The following is a 20,341-nucleotide window of genomic DNA, read 5'->3' on the forward strand; positions in this document are numbered from 1 at the left end:
TCCAGAGGTTCCCCCATGGGCACCTCCACAGGTGGTTCCTCCTCCTAGTTCCTCAGAGCCTCCACCAGATGTGTCGGGACACGCTTGCCCAAAGTGAACCTGGTCCTCCTAGTGGGCATCAGGATGGTCCTCTTGCGCGGGGTCTGCTTGGCACGGGCCATCTACAAGAATGAAAAGGTTGAGTATTAGAACAAAATAATTTTTGGCAACAGATAAAGAACAGAATATAAGCAAAAATTTTATAGCAAAGTAAAAGTAGTAAAATAAAGAGAATGAAATCCTAGAAACGTCCATTTCTAACTAGGTTGTTCGTCCTACAGTTAGTTATAGCTCTGATACCAATTTGTCGCACCCAATTTTGCATAGCAAAACCAAGTACTCATATATGTGCGCCTAGGATGTCCAAACACACACATATATCACAAATTTGCAATAGTATCAAAGTAAAGTACTTATTACATCGCATATCTCATCATAAAGTTAATACAAAGTTTGCTCAAAGGCAATATTATTACAAAGACAGCGGAATAACTAGCCCAACTGCCACAGGGACTCCAACTGGTGAACGTCTCCCTAGTAGTCCTAGACATCCTCCGGAAATTCTTCATATCCATTATCTGGTACCCATTCGGGATTTTCATTGGATGTAAAGCAAGTGTAAGCTCACCATGCTTAGCAAGTATATCAAAGGGGTCTATGAGGCTAAAAAAGTCTTGACACTGTTTGACTGCGGTTCGCAATTTTAGTTAATCAAATTTTAGCATCCTGAATTACTACTTTAATTAACAGACCCAATTCCCAAGTGGTATTAAGGTATCATCAAGTTTTATCTCAAATCCCAACCATCCATCATCCACAGTAACCACTAATCTCAAAGGATCCAGACCGCTCGTATCCGTGAGCACGGCTATTATAACAGGTTAATATTTCTGCATAAATTGTACATCTTTACCCATTGAGCCGTGATTCCCAATGCCGGGGTTCGCGAGACCCACTACACCTCTTCCTAGGAAGTGTGGTAGAGTTTCACTATGAAACCCTTAGCTAGTTGCACTAACAGATCGTAGCTACAAAGGAATGGCACGCGTGAGCATCGCAGCACGGTGCACACCCTAACAGAAAAAGGAAAGATACCCTCTTACCCCTTACTAGAGCTACAGACGAGCTAGTACAATCTAGTTAATAGGTTAAAGTCCAAGCCATGTGACACTCGGGGTTGTATGGTCCCTCCTGGGTTGCCACTTTAGGATTAAGTCCTTATGGAGAGGCACTAGAGTACTCAACCCCGTACTCCAGCCCCCTATCTGTTGCTAAAAAGTTCCATTTTATCATATTGCATATAGCCTTTAATCATGTTTAAAAAATTACTTCATGTTAAGCGCTGCAGCATCTATCCAAAATGCCTACCTAATAATCCCAGGTATCAAGGATATGTGGTACAAGGAATCATCTAGGTAAAGTCCTTAAAGTCAATTCAAATTAAACACATGCATGAATGTAAGTGGTAGTAGTTCATAGGTAACAAGGGGCCTTTGGTACACTTGCCTTCCTCAAAGTTATCCTAGGAGTACTGCTGGTCCTGCTGGGGGTCCTCAGTCACCTCAAATGGCCCACCCTCTAATCGTGATCCAATCATCAATCAAGCATCATACCAATCATTACATGCATACAAGATAGATTTCCATTAGAACAGTACACCAAATAGTGAAAACATAAGTTGAAAAGCTTACAAATCTATTCTACGCATTGCTACGAACACGTGAGCGAAAGAATCACTCAAATCGGACTTAAAATGTGAAAGTTATGCATAAAATAAGATGTAATGGCAATTCTATAAATAAACTGAACCTATTTTTGAATTAAAACAATTAAAAATATAAATTATCACGGTTACAGGACTGCGGGCATTAAATCTGGAAAATATAGGGTCTAAATTGAATAAAAATAGGACCGAATAGAAATTAATTTGAACTGATGGGTACCGCGGGTTGATTCAGAGAAAACAGAGGGGCTAAAACGCAAAAGTGCTCGGCTTGACTGCGGCTGTTGACTGGGTGGCCACGTGGCGGCTGCTGATAGGCGCGGTGCACCACGTAGGCGTGGGCGTGCTGACATGGGCGCTGACGCAGCCATGGTGGACTGAGTCCACGGTTCGCTGTGGACCGAACCGGTACCAGCTAATCTGGACCGTCCACACGAATCCAATGGTGCAGGGTGAGAGCAGGGCAGCGGCTCGCCGGGGAAGAAACTCATGCCGGCGGTGCCATGGCCGGCGTGAATTGGAGTCACCGGTACGGCTTTCCAGGGCGCCAAATTGTGAATGGAGGGTGCGGGCATGGTTAGGAGCTCACCGTGAGTCTATTGGAGATGATCTCGGCGTTCGGGGTGGGTTCCAGAGGTGCGGTCGACGGCGGTGGGGCTCTAGAGAGAGAAATACATGCGAGTGAGGTCGAATCCGGGGTTTTCATGACCAAAATGACATGACACGGGTACCTTCGGACACGGGTGGTCACGGCGGAGCTCCAAGCGATGTCAGAGTCGAGCTTTGAGGCGCGGACGAGGGGAACCTACGGCGGTGGTGGCTCACGGCTGCGAGCAGAGGATGGGGGATCAAGGTGGCTCTGCTTGGGGTTATATAGGCCAGCCGGTGGGGGAAATAGGGAAGGGGGAATAGGCGGGTTGATTGCCTACCATAAACGGGCGTCGACGGTGGCTTTCCACGCATGGCCGCGCCATCGACGGCCGAAGAAAGGAAAAAGCCGGGGAAAAGAAAGGAAGCTCAGGGAAGAAGAAAGGAAAGAAAGGAGAAGACACTAACGGGTGGGGATAGGGCATAGTGAGAGAGAGAGAGCGGTCGAGCGCTTTGGTGATGAAGGCTGGGCGGGCCAGTGCACCTGGCTGGGCCGCCGAGTGATGCGCGCGCGGGACGAAAAGCAAAATAGGTCGGGCAGCAGGTTGGGCCGCACGGGGTGTGGGCCAGCGCGCTGGTGCGGGGTAGGCCACCGAGACAGGCCACCGAGAGAGGCCAGCATGGGAAAAAGAAAGGAGGAAGGGGCTGGGCTGGTTCGGTTGGGCTGAAATGAGAAGGAGATGAATTTTTCAAAATCAATTCCTTTTTCCAAATCTATTTTCTCCATTTACACTTTTAAGCCAAATTCAAATAAAATTTGAATTCAACTTCAAATCATCTAGCCCTACACTCAATCAAAAACCATATGCTTTGGCATGAATGCAACAAACAAGTTTCTAAACTTATAGTATATTTTATTTATACAATATTTATTATTTGGCCTAAGTTAGAAATACCTAGAAAATGTATTAAAAGGGCAAGAATTTAATTGCTAATTTGTAGTAGAATTTTGGGTGTTACACATCCGCCTCCATTTCTCGGCCTCAAATAACGTCGCAGAATACGAGGCCCTCATCAACGGGCTACGCATCGCCATCGAGCTCGGTGCTACGCGACTCTACGTCCATGGTGACTCAGAGTTGGTCGTTGACCAAGTCATGAAGGAGTCCTCCTGCAAAAACCCTCTCATGGCAGCATACTACCAGGAGGTGTGCAAGCTCGAGGACAAATTCTAGGGGATCGAGCAGCATCATGTCCCCCGAAAGGACAACGATGCCGCCGATTTTCTCATAAAATTGGCCGCCAGGAGGGATCCATCTCAGAGCAGGATCTTCATCAATGATCTCCATGAGCCATCCTTCTGTGTCCTAGAAGGTCCGATCCAGACACACCCCAATGCCAAGCCAGCGCCTGGGGGCTCCGACCTCGACGCCAAGTCGGCGCTCAGGGGCTCCGACCCCAGTGCCTCCATGATGATGTCACCCGCTGACATCGCCGTGCTGGCACTCGATCAAACTGACTAGCGAGCACCGCTACTCGCCTACCTCCTCGAGGAGGTCCTCCCACCCAGAAGGACTGAAGCTCGATGAATCACTCGACACACCAAGACATTCGTCGCGCTCGGTGATGAACTCTATAAACAGAGTCCATAGGGGGTGCTCATGAAGTGCATCCCTACCAACCAGGGGAAGCAACTCCTTCTTGAGGTCCATGCTAGGATCTGCGGTCATCACATGGCCCCGAGGTCGTTGGTCAAAAAAGCCTTTCACCAAGGTTTTTGCTGGCCCACCGCACTACGAGATACAGAGGAGGTCGTCCGCGGGTGTGAGGGATGCCAATTATATGCTCAACAAACTCATTTGCCGGTGTAGGAGCTTCAAACCATCCCCATCACCTAGCCATTTGTGGTCTGGGGCCTCAACATGGTAGGTCCTCTCAAAAAGGGCTCGGACGGCTTCACTCACCTGCTCGTAGTGGTCGACAAGTTCACCAAGTGGATAGATGTCAAGCCCATCACCAACATCTGCTTGGAAGAGGCGGTCAAATTCTTCCTCAACATCATCTACTAGTTCAGCGTTCCTAACTGTATCATCACTGACCACTGGACTAACTTCACTAGGAAGAAGTTCCTAGACTTCAGTAATGGATACGACATCAGGATCGACTGGGCCTCGTTCGGACATTCACGTACTAACGGTCAGGTCGAGCATGCCAATGGCACAGTCCTCTAAGGACTTAAGCCATGCATCTTCGACCGACTCAACAAGTACGCTAGGCAATGGGTTGCAGAGGTCCCAGCGAACCTCTAGATCCTGAGAACAATCCCGAACTGATCCACAGGGTTCACACCCTTCTACCTAGCCTACGGAGCTGAAGCAGTGCTGCCCTCTGACCTTGACCACGATGCCCCAAGAGTGAAGGCTTTCGACCACGATTGAGCCACAGATGCTCAGCAATATGCAGTTGACCTGCTCGATGAGGCCTGCAAGACTACTGTTGTTTGCTTCGCTCACTACTAGTAAACTCTTCATAGGTACCACGAAAGGAAGATCAGGGGGAGGATCCTCGAAGTCAGTGATCTCATACTTTGGAGGATCCAATCAACGAAGGAGAAGCACAAACTCTCTCCACCATGGGAAGGTCCCTATACGGTGACCAAGGTGATCCGACCGGGAGCCTACCGACTGAAGGACGACAATGGCAACATTCTCACCAACACTTCGAACATTGAACAGCTACGACATTTTTCCCCTAAATTTGGTCTTACCGCTCAACACTTGCTCCTATAAAGCACCCCAGCCTGAACACTTTTGGCTCGGGTGCTCGGGGGCTCCAAGAGGGTACAATACCACCTCTCTTTTTTACTATCACATGGTAAAAACTTTTCACCTGAATGAAAGGGCATTCCATTCCATTCCTCTGATTACCCTATGTGACTTTGTTTTTACTCCCAATCGAGTGCACCCCACCACGACCTATGGTTACGAGCAGCCGAGCCTCGTGGGCCACACCCGGGTTCTTAAAGTTGTAGCCTACGAAACGAATAGAAGAAAAAAAGGATAAAAACAAATCTATGCTAGGATAAAAAACATGGAACGGATAGTGATTCTATCACAAAGCAAAACTGATGTATTCATTGATACAAAAACTATTCACACGAGGGCTCCCCCACGAACTTAACAATTACATTTGCTGACTACTTCTACTCCAAATGCTACTGTGGCTGCTCGGTGGCATCGGCGGATGCCAATGGTGAAACCACAGCACATGCCACCGAACATAACCACCACCGCAAAGGCCCCTCCCTGTTCTGCTCCCTTGACTTCAGCGAGCGCAATGGGTACTTCAAGGGCATTGCACCCATAGATGCTCAGTATAAGAGCATGGAGCTCCGGACCTTCTCATGCAGTTGAGGCAGCTCCTAGGCAAGGACGTTGTCCGCTGAATTATGGCCGCCATGGCTGGAGGATGTCTCATCAAACTTTATGAACTAACCAACCTGAGCAGCTACAAGGGCAAAACCCCCACCAGCGTAGTCCTGAGCATCTTCCCCTCCGACAAGACTCGCCAAGAGAAGATTCACCAGAAGAAGTCCATGTGTGGCTCCATCCTGATGAAAGCCTCGTAGACGGTGATGAAGCCGACGACATGCAGTACCCTCTAGTGCGCCACCTCCTTTGATGGAAGCAGGCCCTTCTTGGTGAAGGCGGCCAGCACCACCTCCTTGGGCGGAAGCAGCCCCTTCTCGGCGAAGGCGGCCAGCACCACCTCATTTACGTTGGATGACCTCCAGCTTGACATTGTGCTCTGAAATCATGAATGGGTCTGTGAGTTCTCCTTTCCCTCTCCCTTCCCCTATTTAAAGAGGAGATGCAGCAGTTGAAGAAGGTCAAAGGATTGGGGTGAAAAATCCTCTCCCTTCCCCCATTCAATGCGGATGGGAAACGACAGGACATGCCCTGACCGATGGGATGCACCCTGCCTGACAGAACAACGCCTAGTCAAATGGGACGTGGCCTGGGTATGGCCCACCACTACTGCACGCTGGGCGCGAGAAACAAAGCGTCACAACATGTAGGTGGCCCTCGGCCTTCCTAGGCAGGACTTGGAAAGGCCCAACTACAGGATCTCCGCCCAGGAGAGACCATTGGGCTTCCTGAGTCAATCGGACGGCTCAGGCAAATGCCAAGAGATAGGTAAGGAGCAGAGGGATGCTCCATGTGTGCCATGCCGACTCCGTCACGAACGATGAGCGCGGATCCTAGTCGAACATTTCCGATTGGACTCCTCAAACCCCATCACTCGAGTCAAGGTAACATTACCAACCCCCACAATTTCTTTATATAATCATTCATGTAACTATGCATGCACTCATTCATTGCATACATTCGAGGCATCGCATGTGCAGTTAAATGCATCACAACGCTTCGTGTTGCATCACGAAGCGACAGTTGTCTCATTCAACATGAGCAACGACTGACTAGGGTTTGAAGGCTAGCCCACGAAGGGCTCAAGGCCGCCTTGTGTCAAACAGAGCTAGGGGAGAAAACGCAGATGAGCCCTGAGCAGCCGTTGTCTAGTCTGCCCCAAAGTAGATAGGGTCATCTCAACCCTCTCGTTTGATCCTAACCTCTCGCAAAACCCACAGAATCTCCATCAATGGGAGGCCAACGGGCCACCCGGGTCGGTCTCTGGAATGACCCAGACATTTTTCGGGTTGCAGGTTAAGGAGCAGTGGAGTGTCACATGAGGGCTATGCCGACCCCATTGAGGCAAGCGGCATTAGCTCAGCCCCTCCGGTTGTGAGAAACCACGGACAGGGTAACGCACAAAACTCAACCGACCCCTACCAAAGCCCAATGGGGCTCAGGGGTTCAAGATCCCTAAAAACTACCTTGGCTGTGCACGACGGGTCCTCGAGTCCGCCTCGCTCGATCCCTCGGTTACGCTCGATGCCAGGGTCCACGAACTTGTCTCGCCCAATCCCTAAAAACTACCTCGGTTATGCATGATGGGTCCATGAGTCCACCTCACCCGATCCCTCGGCTGCGCCCAACGCCAAGGTCCACAAGCTCGTCTCGCCCGATCCCTAAAAACTACCCTAGCTACGCACGATGGGTCCATGAGTCCACCTCGCCTGATCCCTCGGCTACGCCCAACGCCAGGGTCCACGAGATCGTCTCGCCTGATCCCTAAAAACTACCTTGACTGTGCATGACAGGTCCATGAGTCCGCATCGCCCGATCCCTCGGCTGCGGCCAATGCCAAGGTCCGCGAGCTCATCTCGCTCGATCCCTAAAAACTACCTCGGCTGCGCACGATGGGTCCACGAGTCCACCTCTCCCGATCCCTAAAAACTACCTCGGCTGCGCACGATGGGCCCATGAGTCCACCTCGCTCGATCTCTTGGTTGTGCCCGTTGCTAGGGTCCACGAGTTGTCTCGCCCGATCGCTAAAAACTGCCTTGGTTGCGCACGATGGGTCCGCGAATCTGCCTCACCCGATCCCTCGGCTGCACCCAATGCCAAGGTGCGTGAGCTCGTCTCGCTCGATCCCTAAAAATGGCCTTAGCTACGCACGATGGGTCTGCGAGTCCACCTCGCCCGATCCCTCGGCTGCACCCGATGCCAGGGTCCGTGAGCTCGTCTCGCCCGATCCCTAAAAACTACCTCAGCTATGCACAATGGGTCCATGAGTCCACCTCGCCCTATCCCTCAGCTACGCCCGATGCTAGGGTCTGTGAGCTTGTCTCGCCCGATCCCTAAAAACGCCTCGGTTGCACCCGACGCCCAACAAAGGCGCACGCACACACGCTCGCTAACAAAACCCTCCTAGGCGACTATACCTAAATCACCCAGGGGCTCAGGGGCTACACCCATGGGTGCGCTCGCGCGCACCTATAGTCAAACAAACAAAAAAATTCCCCCACTAACAAGACAAAATACCCCCTAGACGATTCTACCCGAATCACCTGGGGGCTCGGGGGCTACACCCGCAGGTGCGCTCACGCACACCCACAGTCAAAACAAAAATCCCCTAGATGATTCTACCCAAATCGCCCTAGGGCTCGGGGGCTCCTGTCGGGTTCATAAACATGGGGTCCCTCATGGACCGGCTTGCCAACAAAGGCTCAGCCTAGCATACAACATTGCGAACAACGCGCAACTCCTGGACCGGTGAAAGCTCTAGTTTGGTTTTGGTTAATTGATGAAACCCTAAGTGCTAACCTAGTTTATCAAGATGATTATGAGATAGGTAGCACTACTCCAAGTGATGAAGCAATGGCGAAGATCATGACAATGGTGATGGCATGGTGATGGTCAAATGCTTAAACTTGGAAAAGAAGAAAGAGAAAAACAAAAGGCTCAAGGCAAAGGTATAAAATGTAGGAGCCATTTTGTTTTAGTGATCAAGACACTTAGCGAGTGTGATCACATTTAGGATTGATAGCCGTACTATTAAGAGGGGTGAAACTCATATCGGAATGCGGTTATCAAAGTGCCACTAGATGCTCTAACTCATTGCATATGCATTTAGGATCTAGTGGAGTGCTAACACCCTTGAAAATGTTTGTGAAAATATGCTAACACTTGTGCACATCTCAACCCTGCAAACACCTTGTGCACATGTGTTAGCATATTTTCACAAATATTGTCAAGGGTGTTAGCACTCCACTAGATCCTAAATGCATATGCAATGAGTTAGAGCATCTAGTGGCACTTTGATAACCGCATTCCGATACGAGTTTCACTCCTCTTAATAGTACGGCTATCTATCCTAAATGTGATCACACTCACTAAGTGTCTTGATCACTAAAACAAAATGGCTCCTACATTTTATACCTTTGCCTTGAGCCTTTTGTTTTTTTCTTTCATCTTTTCCAAGTTTAAGCATTTGACCATCACCATTGTCATGATCTTCGCCATTGCTTCATCACTTGGAGTAGTGCTACCTATCTCATAATCATCTTGATAAACTAGGTTAGCACTTAGGGTTTCATCAATTAACCAAAACCAAACTAGAGCTTTCAGCTTGCAACCCTTGTAGAGCTAGAGCAAGTTTGCATTACACTATTTGTCATACTAATCAAATTGCTCTAGTTGATTTGTAGATTTTTAAATAGGCTATTCACCCCCCCTCTAGCCATACTAGGACCTTTCAACCGGCCCAAATACCTAAACGACAGGCCAGAAGGGCGATCTAATCTCCGACCAAAAGGCCTGGCTGAGGAGGAACGGCGCCCGCTTCTGACTTCATCCCACCTCTCTGACCAGAAGATCTAAAGGAGAAACAATGTTCACTTTCGACTCTGGCCTACCTCTGGATGGCCTCTCCGACCAAAAGACCTGGCCAAAACACCACCTATAACTTCGACCCACGTCTCCGACCGGTGATGCGCTGAACCCCTGCTTATAGCTCTTCTTCGACTGGCGCAATCAGAGCCAACTAGGACCAACCGACCGGGGACGCCCACTCGGTGAGGACCAGGAAATGGACAGAGAAAGTAAGGTCGGGCACTCAAGTCAACCACAATACCGAGGACCGTACCCTATACACCTATAGGACGGTACCAATAGGGCATGTCAGAAGGGTACCCTGCAACCTTCCTAGCATGTCAGAAGCCAAGCAGTGTTGTGGGCGCCATCAACTCCCATACCAGACTATCAAACAAACACGGTAAGGCTCCCCCCATATGCCTCTGGGCATCAATAGTGTTGTGGGCACCGGCATTTACCGTACCAGGCAAACATGGTAAAATGCCCTACGTTCCTCTGGGCATCAATAGTATGGCAGGCACTGACGTCTGCCACACCAGAAGAAGATGATGCAACCTCCCACATGCATCCAACATTGATAGTGTTATGGGTGCCTACAATCCTCTTGTACCCAATGGCGTGGGCAACAAGACTTAGCAGCATACGTACTCTCTCTCTCTCTCTCACTTGTAAGGCCATCTCCTTCATCTATAAAAAGGGATGCGCTCTCTCCCAACAAGGGGTGATCAATCAGTTCACTCACACACTATGATAGAACCACTAGGTTCAAACCTCGAGCACACGCTCGAACACTTAGCACATAGCAGAGTTTTCGTCACTCTCAGCCCTTCAGACCGAAGTCCGAACAGGCCTCTTGCACCCCCTATCTTTCTCCCTTCTGTTTGTAACCCCACAGCAAATGTCAAGCACCTGGGCTCCGGAATAGAGTCACCGACCAACTCAAACTAGACGTAAGGCACGTTGCCTGAACCAGTATAAACCCTGTGTCATTGAGTGCTAGGCCTCATCCGATCACAACGTACGACAAAACTATAAATATTTACGTGTTGGTCACTTTCTGCACCGACACATCCATTCTTTGTTTTTACCCTAGCATAGCTTTGTTTTTTATCCTTTCTTTTTCACACCTGTCCGTTTGACCCGTAGGCTGCAACCTTAAGAACCCGGGTGTGGCCCGCGAGGCTTAGCTGCTCATAATCGTAGGTTGTGGCGGGGTGTGATCGGTCGAGAGTTTAAAACAAAGTTACGTAGGGTAATTAAAGGAACAGACTACCCATTCATTTGGGTAAAAAGTATTTACTATATGATAGTAAAAAGAAAGGTGGTATCGCACCCTCATGGAGCCCCCGGGCGACCTAGGCCGAGAGTGCTCGGGCTGGGGTGCTTGTAGGAGCAAACATTGAATGAAAGAAAGCGGTAAGACCGAGTTTTAGGGGAAGAAACGATGTAACTATTCGATGTACCATGTGTTGGTGAGAACGTTGCCATTGTCATCCTTTAGTCGATAGCCATGGAGATTGGCTTGTTGCAGTCCGAGACTGCTAGGGTCGACGATTCTCCAAGTCGAGGGAGCTCAGCTGAGTTGATAACAGCAGTGGCGAGCTCATAATGCTCACGGTTGCATGTGTCGGCATACGAAAAGGTGCTACCCACAGTGATGACGTCGTTTGGTCCTGGCATCTTCAACTTGAGGTAGGTGTAGTTGGGGATCGCCATAAACTTGGCATAGCATGGCCGCCCCAAGATGGCGTTGTAGGACCCTGGGAAGTCCACCACTTCAAAGGTGAGGACCTCCGAGCGAAAGTTGGCTCGATAGCCAAACATGACGGGCAGGTCGATCTGCCTGAGCGGGTATGCCTGCATTGCTAGGATCACGCCATGGAAGGGAGAGCTCACTAGGCGGAGCTCCGACCAAGGGTTGTCCTAGAGCGTCCGCCATAGCGCACTCCTAGGATAGAGGGTGGCTAGGTGCCACGACATCGCCGATGCTGGAGCCGTCGCTTTCAACCTCGTCATCCATGAGGTCATGGAAAGAGGCAAGAGCATAGCCCGCCATCCCTACGAATTCGAATGTGATAGGGGGTGGCGTCAGCATCTTTCGGAGCCCCCACGCGTACACGTCCATGGGGTATGCGAGGCCGTAGGGGAACCGGTTGAATGGTGGTCGCGGTGGGGACAACGGCGTCCCTCCGAAGAGTCAGTGGAAGATATTAAATAGCGAGTAAAGAACAACATGTACGTTACTCATAGTGGGGTTTGAGCCCAGCATGGGCTCAGAGCGAAGCGTAGGTGTCTCATCGTTGAGGTCGCCGAGTGGCCTAGAGCTAACGGAGGGTGCTCCTCCTCCGACGGGCGCCAGGACAAGTGCCTCCTCACGAAGGCAAAGCACGTCGAGCTAGTCGGTGATGAAGTCCAGGCTTCCAAAGAGGAAGGTCTAGGATGGCTCGAAGACAGGAGGACCCCACATTCCAACAGGCGGGAGCGTGGGAAACTCCATTGAGCCAAAGCGAATCGTATCGCTTGAGCCCATCATGACGAAGATGGCGGAAAGGTGGGCCATCCGATGACCAAAAGCATGAACGTACGGCGTCCTTCCCACGGACGGCGCCAACTGTCGGTGCGAAAAGTGACCAACAAGTAAATATTTGTCATTTTGCCGTACGTTGTGATCGGATGTGGCCTAGCACTCAATGACATAGGGTTTATACTGGTTCAGGCAACGTGCCCTACGTCCAGTTTGAGTCGGTCGGTGACTTTATTCCTGAACCCAGGTGCTCAAAGTTTGTTGTGGAATTACAAACGAGTGGGAATAAGATGGGGGTGTTAGAGGTCCGGTCGGACTCTAGACCGAAGGGCCAAGAGTGATGGGAGCTCCTACATGCGCTAAGTATTCAAACGTATGCTCTTTATAGCTTTAGAGCTCTAGAGACGTGGGGTTGTTCGAGTGCTCAGAATGTCTAAAGCTAGCAGAGAGAGAGTCGGAATGATCCGTCCTTGTTGGGAGAGAGTGCATCCCCTTTTATAGGTGAAGGGGATGGTCTTACAAGTTTAGAGAGAGAAAGAGAGTGTTCCCTAGTCTTGTTGCCCATGCCGTCGGGTACAAGACGGTTTGTTAGTGCCCACAATACTGTTGACGCCCAGATGCATGTGGCAGGCTCCATCGTGTTCTTCTGGTATTGCAAATATCGATGCCTACCATACTGTAGGACAAATGTCGGCGCCGACAACATTATTTGTGTTCTGACATGTCTGGAAGGCTGCAAAGTACCCTTCTGGCATGGCCTAATAGTACTGTCCTACAGGTGTGTAGGGTATGGTCCTCGGTATTGCGGTTGACTTGAGCGCCTTACCTTATCCGCTCCGCCTAATTTCTTGGGTCCTCACTGAGCGGGCGTCCCCGGCCGGTCGTTCCTAGTTGACTTCGACCGCGTCGGTCGAAGAAGAGCCGTAAGCAGAGGTTCGATGTATTCCCGGTTGGAGAAGCTGGTCGGAGTCGGAAGCGAGCATCGTCCCCTCCTTGGCCAGGCCTTCCGGTCGGAGAAGCGAGTCAGAGTCGAAAGCGAGCGTCGTCCCCTCCTTGGCTAGGCCTTCCGGTCGGAGAAGCGGGTCGGAGTCGGAAGTGAGCATCGTCCCCTCCTTGGCCAGGCCTTCCGGTCGGAGAAGCGGCTCGGAGTCGGAAGCGAGCGTCGTCCCCTCCTTGGCCAGGCCTTCCGATCGAAGATTGGATCGCTCTTCTGGCCTGTCGTTAGGTATCTAGGCCGGCCCAGGAGTTGCGCGTCGTTCATAATGCCGTCTGCCGGGCCGAGCTTTTGCTGAGAAGCGGGCCCATTAGGGACCCTGGGTTTATGAACCCAACAATATTATTTAAGGCTTGTTAATGGAGGAATAAATTCACCCTTTTGTATCCTTAATTTAAAGTGAATTATAAGGTTCACCTTAATTTTGTAAAACACCCAATGCCATTATCTTTGAAATTATAACACATTAGGTTTTTAGGGTCTTTCTCCTATCTTGATTTAAGTAAACCGCTGGCTTTTAGAAATCTCTTAATTTGATGTGGTTTAATTTCAAGTTAAATTTAGGAGCTAGCTAGGGTTTCAACATGAACACTACAAAAAGAGTTGACCTAAGGCTTCACATTACATTTTTTTAAAGAATTTTGTTTTAACTTATTCACAGTTTTAGAGTTTCTCTTATGCAACCTCTTGTAATAACTCTCCTAGCTTGTTAATGTTATGCTAGATCAAGACTAATTACCATACTTAACACAAGGGATGTTACAATCCGCATCCAGCACACCTGAACACCACCACCATCTCGCATCGTGTCAATGATAGACGGGTCCTAGGTGTCATAAGAAAATTAGGGGTTCTAATTTTGTGGTTGTTGAAGTTGAACCTAGAAAATATGGCACCTAGAAATAGAAGGATCTCCAAATCAAAAGTAGGGGACCTAATTTGTAGACTACCGCTAGAGTTTCTCTGGAGTTGCTCTTATAAGACATGGAGTGCAGATGAAAGTGGGTGGAGAGAGACAAGGTAGCCATCTAGTCACCACCCTTATCTAGGACCAGGGCATATTGCATCCGCTAGACCAGGGGCCTGTTCGGCTCAGCCGGCTGAAGCTGATTTGTTGTGAGAGAAAAATACTATAGATTCTAGCTGATAAGCCGGCTGATAAGTTCAAATAGGTTCACATGGATGAATGTGCATTTATTTTTTCAAACATGAGCTGACAAGGGTGGACGTGTATATATACAGGGCAGTGGGTCCCGACATAGCCACGAAAAAACGAAAACCCAGTTATTATGCTTAAATTTTTATCATATATATGCACCCTAACCAGTGCACATCTTATATATTTATCCTAATTCCGCCCCTAAGAGCTGAGAACCAAACCAAAGTTAGACAAGTAATCACAGTTTATATATGCTCCACTAAGTTTTGTGCCATCGGACACCATGGTCAGCTTCCTCCATGTATTTCCAAAGGTATAAAAATTATACATTTCTATCTTCTTTCTAATGTAATCCCGTCGAAAAGCACGGGTTTTATTGTATAGCCATATGTAGTTTCCGGTGTGTCCTTCATTGCGGAAAATCCTCACCACACGGATCCTACGTTATATACAAATTTTCAGGGTACTTCTCGTACGTGTTGTGTATATATAATAAACAGATTTGTGGAGACACGCCTGCCTGGGGAAGAGTCGTTGTTGTTCAAAGTATCGGATGGCATTGCCCGACACGTCAGCGTCTTTGGAAGGGTGTTCCAGAGCAGCTCATGCATCATGCATGCCACCGTACAAGATGGATCGTCTCCTCTTACACGGCCTTCCTCGTCGTAACCTACGCAGACACAAAAGGCGTCCAGATGGAGCTTGGAGCAGTAGCTACATGCACATGCAAGCTCAGTTACCAAGTCAAGCTGGAATGCACACGTGTACAGATCTTGCGCCCACGCAAGCATGCACGCACGCATGCATGCAAATGGTGGTGGTGATCGTCTGATCGACTAGTACGTAGTACGGTCAGCTTCTGTCAGAACGACGACATCCCTAGCCCAGCGCGCTTCTTGGCCTCGAGCGCCGCCGGCAGCAGCTGCTCGAACCTCTCCAGGAACGACGCCCACTCCGCGAAGCTCAGGTCGCCGAACGACACGTGCTTCCGCCCGCCGGAGACGGTTGTACCCTCGTCGACGCCGTCGCCGTCGGGCGAGGGGTGTGGGAAGGAGGGCAGCAGGCGTGGGAGGACGGAGTCGTGCACTTGCTTGCACAGCGCCTCGAGTGTGCTCAGCCCATCCTGCTGAGCTGTGAACTCGCGGGTCATCATGTCGCCGATGTCGGCGAGGCAGAGCCCCGCCGCGGCCGCGCGCTTCAGGAAGATGGTGCAGACGGTGAGGATCCGGATGGCGGGCTCCTTCAGGGACGGCAGCTCGGCGCGGAGCGTCTCGGCATCCTTGAACGGGTCCAGCGACGCCACGTAGGCCAGCTCGTCGTCCGAGAAGGGCAGGGAGGACTGCGGCCAGTGCAGCCACTCGAAGTACGGGTCGTCGAGCTGCTCTGGCAGGCAGAGGCCGTGGTCGATCGGCACGAGGTCGAGCGGCGGCGGCGTGGATGAGCCGCCGTGGGCGCGCTGGAAGCTCCGCGGGTTCTTGACGAGGATGTTGCCGGCGTGGCGGTCGATGTTGAGGAGGCGGACGTCGAGGATGCCGACTCGGTGCACCGAGGCCACCGAGAACCGTGACGGGCCCAGCTCGCCGGCGTCGTACTCGTGCGCCACGAAGCGCTGGATCGACGCCACGGTCGTCGCCGTCGCGGGGCGCGAGATCTTGATCAGCGCGGTCGGCTCCACGCTGGCGAAGCCGTCGTGGTCGAGCAAGAAGGCGGCCACCTCCCGCAGCACGGTCCTGCTCTCGTACCCACCACCGCCGTTCGCCGGCGACCCCGCGGCGGTCGCAGCGTCGTCGAGCGGCTTGATGACGGCCACGTGCTCGCCAGCGCGGCTGCCTTCAAGCAGCAGCGCCCCGCCGAGGCCGCTCTGCGCGGCGACAAGCCGGGTCCCGGACGCGATTGCGGCCGCGGCCTCCGCGATGAGCTCGCGCACGCCTCGGGCGTGGCGGCCCGCGACGATCTCCACTCGCGGCATCTTGTTCTCGGACCGGTCCGCGTGTTCCGAGCCGGAAGGCGCGACGACGGTCGTGAAGCACGGGGAGGATTGGCTCCGGCGCCGCGGGGACAGGCCGGTGTGGCCCCCTCGGGCGGCGGTGGCGTCGCCGTGATCCCTATGATCCCTGTCGAGCAGCAGGCTGTCGAGCAGCGCGACGGAGTAGAGGCTGTAGCGTCGGTCCCGCACGGCGGGGGGCTTGAGGTCGTGGAAATGACCGACCGCGATTGCCATCCTGGATACCGAGCGGTTGTTGCCCCTCCGGCGCCAGTGGCAGCCGGTGGCAGGATGGCTTCTTCGTAGTAGTATTTTCCATGCATGCATCCGAGGCACTCAATTAGAAATTCACAATTCACAGCAGCATGCAATTCGATCAAAAATTGACAGCACCGTACCTTTGTTTGTGTTTGAGGCTTGTTAGAAGTTATTAGAACAGCATGTCAATCGAGCGGTACCTATAGCTACATCCAGAGCGATCAGTCAGTACCAGCCGTCGCAACCGCTAAGCAACGGCGGCGGCGGCGGAAGAAGCGGCACGGCGTCAATGGCAGGGGCAGGCGCAGGCATGGATCGAGGCTCGCTCGGCGGCGTGCAATGCGAGGCTTCAATTCCGGCGTGTTCTTGAACCGATCGAGCAGACGAAGGCTGGGAGAAGGGCGCGTGGAAGCTCGCTCCGGCCCCCCGCCCACCGCGCGCCGCCGCCGCCTGCCCAGCCGACCCTAGTTTTGATTTTTCCTAGTTATTGGCTAGTCAGTGTAGCTGCGTTCTTCTCGTTCCCGTGCCCTTCTAATCTCTTCTTCCCCTTCCCTCCGCGCGCGCGGCTGGGAGGAAGGAAAGGAGAAGAGGGAAGAAGATCGGAGGAGCAGCAGCAACGACTGTCTATTTTTGCACCCGGGACGCCCCCGCGGCGTACATATAGATCGGGCGGCGCGACCGGGCCAATTTCGGCCTCCTCCCCCACCCTCTCTCTCTCTCTCCTGCGCTGCTGCCATGGCCGCACGCCCCAGAGAGCCACGCGGCCAATGCAGAGCCTCTGGTCCATGCCTCTCGAGAAGGGCCGTGCATGAGCATGCGGATGTGGCCAGCCGAGCTTTGTGGGAAGGAAGGGAGTAAAACCTGCTGCGTCCAGTTCACTCAGGCGCAGGTGGTTCACAATTCACATAGACAAATCAGTTGATCTCGATCAATCTGCCTGTGGTTGACGACGACTGACCAAGACAACGGGGCCCAAAGCGCGGCCATCAGCCCATTTGCAGCCCACAAGGACAGTAATCAAATCTAGTGTACATTTATTTAAACCTTTAAAACACCACTCCCGGTTCCTCAAAAAAAAAACACCACTCCCTTTATATCCTTTTCCTTTTCGATTTCTGTTCTACTACTATTTTTCGCCGTGGTTTCTCGTGACCTTCGGTCTCGAATAATTTATCCAAAATGATAGCCATAGTTTTTTCCAAACTTTTCTATGATTTCCAAGACCAATTGAAACTTTGTTTGTACATGCAGTGTTTTAAAACACGCCGCACGATATTTGTGAATTCAATTCATTAATTTGCAAAAAAACATGTTCAACATTTATATATTGTTATTCATTGTTTTCACATGATATATGTCCGTGCCTAGAGGCTTGCTGAAAGAATGGCATAGTGCCACTTGGGTAATTGTCAGATATCTTAACACTTTCTGTATGGTCCATCGTAATAACGTAGTCCCTCCTTTCCTGCATAAGTCAATTCTTGAAGTTGCCTTAAGTCAAATCTTTTTAAGGTTAGTCGGATTTATTGAAAAGAGCGCCTATATTTTTGGAATATGCTTATTTTGTGTTACAAATATTTATATATTTTCTATAAATTCAGTCAAATATAAATTTGGAGCTAGGTAAGCCGTAAGCCTGTCTCTCCATATCTGTCTATCTCCCCTAACCCTAGCTAGGTGACTGTTTATGCCGGTTCCTTGCAACAGTGACCGTTCAAGAAGTCAAAACAAGGGGCAATATTCATTTAGATTTGACTGACATAATGTACTAAGATTAATTTGATTTTAGTTCAGCATTGGAATGATAAATTAAAACACTGCATAATTATTTCGTAAGTTTGTTGAAACATGAAAAGAAGTAGAAATATTGCATTTATCTTGCAACGGAGGAGAAAAATTGAAGAGCAAGGTATGCAAAGTTTTATTCATTTAGGATGTCCATAAGACCTTTCCCCGTATTGTGTTTCATAAACCCTCTACTTTTACGTTGCTGATCGAGTTATATGTTAGAGCAGGTACATTGTTGTATGTTAGCAGTCTCAACTCTCAAAGGCTATCTCATGTGCCATATAGGATTTTTGATAACGTGGAAGATGAAGGGACCGTGACGCCTAAGAGGGAGGTGAATTAGGTAACTTAAAAAATCTAACTCTAAACTATAGCCTCTTTTTCTAACCCTAGCAAAACCTATGCAATAGATAAACTATCTAGATGTGCAACTATGGTTTTGCTAGTGTGTTGCTATCTCTACCGCAAACGTAGTAAAGTAATCAATGTAAATGCGGAAGCTAAAGAGCAAGGTAGAGATATGCAAACTCCCGTCGACGACTCCGGTATTTTTACCGAGGTATCGAGAAGCGCGCAAGCTTCCTCCTATTCCTCGTTGGAGCCCCTCGCAAGGAATCCCTCGCAAGGGCCGAGCTCCCGGTCGGGTAACTCTGTGGATAGCCTCGGGCCTTCCCCACGCGCAAGTGGGTCTCCGACGTGCCTTCCGGCAAGCCTCTCCCGGATGCTCCCCGCCGTCTTCACTATCAAGCTTCCGGCCGAAACACCATGGGCCTTGTTCTCTCCGGTACACGGTGGCGGCCACACCACAAACGCGGTTGGTGTGATCTCGCAAGACTTCAAGCCCCTCCAATGTACAACAATGGTGCTCGCAAGCACCGAGTGGTAAGAGGTATGCAAACCTCACTAAACACTAGGCCTAAACCTAGAGCAAGCGCATAAGCGGTGGTTTAATCAACCTAATCACTTCGCAAAGCACCTACGCTAATCACCTGATGAATCACTAAGCACTATGCAAGTGGAGATCACTAAAATGGTGTACCAACACCCTTGGTATGTTTCCTCAGCTCCACCTTTTTCAAATGGCCGGTTGGGGGTTTTATTTATAAGCCCCACTGAGAAAGTAGCCGTTGGGGTCGAATTCCCGCGAAACTGCTACTGACCGGACGCTGAATCGTCCTGACCGGACGCGTCCGGTCGTCCCGACCGTTGAGCTGGCAATATACCGATCGGACGCTGGCCAGCGTCTGGTCGCCTGCCACTGGACGCGTCCGGTCGCAGATTTGCCGCTCTGGAACCTTACTGTACTCGATCGGACGCTGCTTCCCTGCGTCCGGTCGGTTTCGCCGCCCGCGTCCGGTCGTCCCGACTGCAGAGCCACCGGTCCAGCGTCCGGTCGTCCCGACTACCGAGCCACCAGCGTCCGGTCATCCCGACTGCGGAGCCACCAGCGTCCGGTCCAGCGTCCGGTCGCCTCTGCGAGCTCGTTTCTTCGCGATCTTGCGTACGGCTTGGTTCCAATCTTCATGCTTGGACTTTGCTTGATCTCTTGGGTCTTCTCTTGTGCTCCTAAGGTCTTGCTTGAGGTGTTGATCATCGGATCATCACGTCGCCTTCGTCCAAGTTGCATCTTGCACCCTATTGAACTACAAAACAAACATTTACAAATTCATTAGTCCAATTTAGTTGTGTTGGTCATCAAACACCAAAATCCAAAATAAATGAGCATAGGGTCCATTTTCCTTACAGAAGAGAGAGAGAGAGGAAGGTGAAACAACCCTCTCTTGAGCAAAGGTTTAGGGCTATAAGACAACTATTCACCATTGTACGATTTAATAGTGTACCATGCAACTCACATACTTTCCTTTGTTGATTGCACAAATTAAAAATAATTCAATTGCTACAAGATAACTTAAAAGACAACATATTATATGAGTTGGTTGTCAATCGTCTCAGATTACACAGCAATGCACTAAGACAATCAATGAGACAACAACGATATATATTCTA

At 50.6% G+C, this 20,341-nt stretch overlaps 1 protein-coding gene across 2 annotated transcripts; it reads right to left on the minus strand.

Moving 5' to 3' along the window:
- Nucleotides 1–14,564: 14,564 nt before the first annotated feature.
- LOC136451922 (phosphatidylinositol 4-kinase gamma 1-like) lies at nucleotides 14,565–17,191 on the minus strand. 2 transcript variants are annotated; one of them, XM_066452603.1, is made up of 2 exons: nucleotides 16,687–17,191; nucleotides 14,565–16,586 (listed from the first exon to the last, which is right to left on the minus strand). In XM_066452603.1, exon 2 carries the CDS (start codon nucleotides 16,523–16,525, stop codon nucleotides 15,167–15,169), a length of 1,359 nt encoding a protein of 452 aa, XP_066308700.1. In that variant the 5' UTR covers nucleotides 16,526–16,586; nucleotides 16,687–17,191; the 3' UTR covers nucleotides 14,565–15,166. The 2 variants fall into 2 exon arrangements, with proteins under 2 accessions (XP_066308700.1, XP_066308699.1); XM_066452602.1 differs by having other exon boundaries at nucleotides 14,565–16,583; nucleotides 16,687–17,190.
- Nucleotides 17,192–20,341: the final 3,150 nt, after the last annotated feature.

This window comes from Miscanthus floridulus, chromosome 5 (genome assembly GCF_019320115.1).
Source record: "Miscanthus floridulus cultivar M001 chromosome 5, ASM1932011v1, whole genome shotgun sequence".
In the NCBI taxonomy this organism is placed as follows: Eukaryota; Viridiplantae; Streptophyta; class Magnoliopsida; order Poales; family Poaceae; genus Miscanthus; species Miscanthus floridulus.

Excerpts from the sequence above, each read along its gene's own strand:
- LOC136451922 (XM_066452603.1), bottom strand. The coding sequence starts at position 16,525 with ATGGCAATCGCGGTCGGTCATTTCCACGACCTCAAGCCCCCCGCCGTG.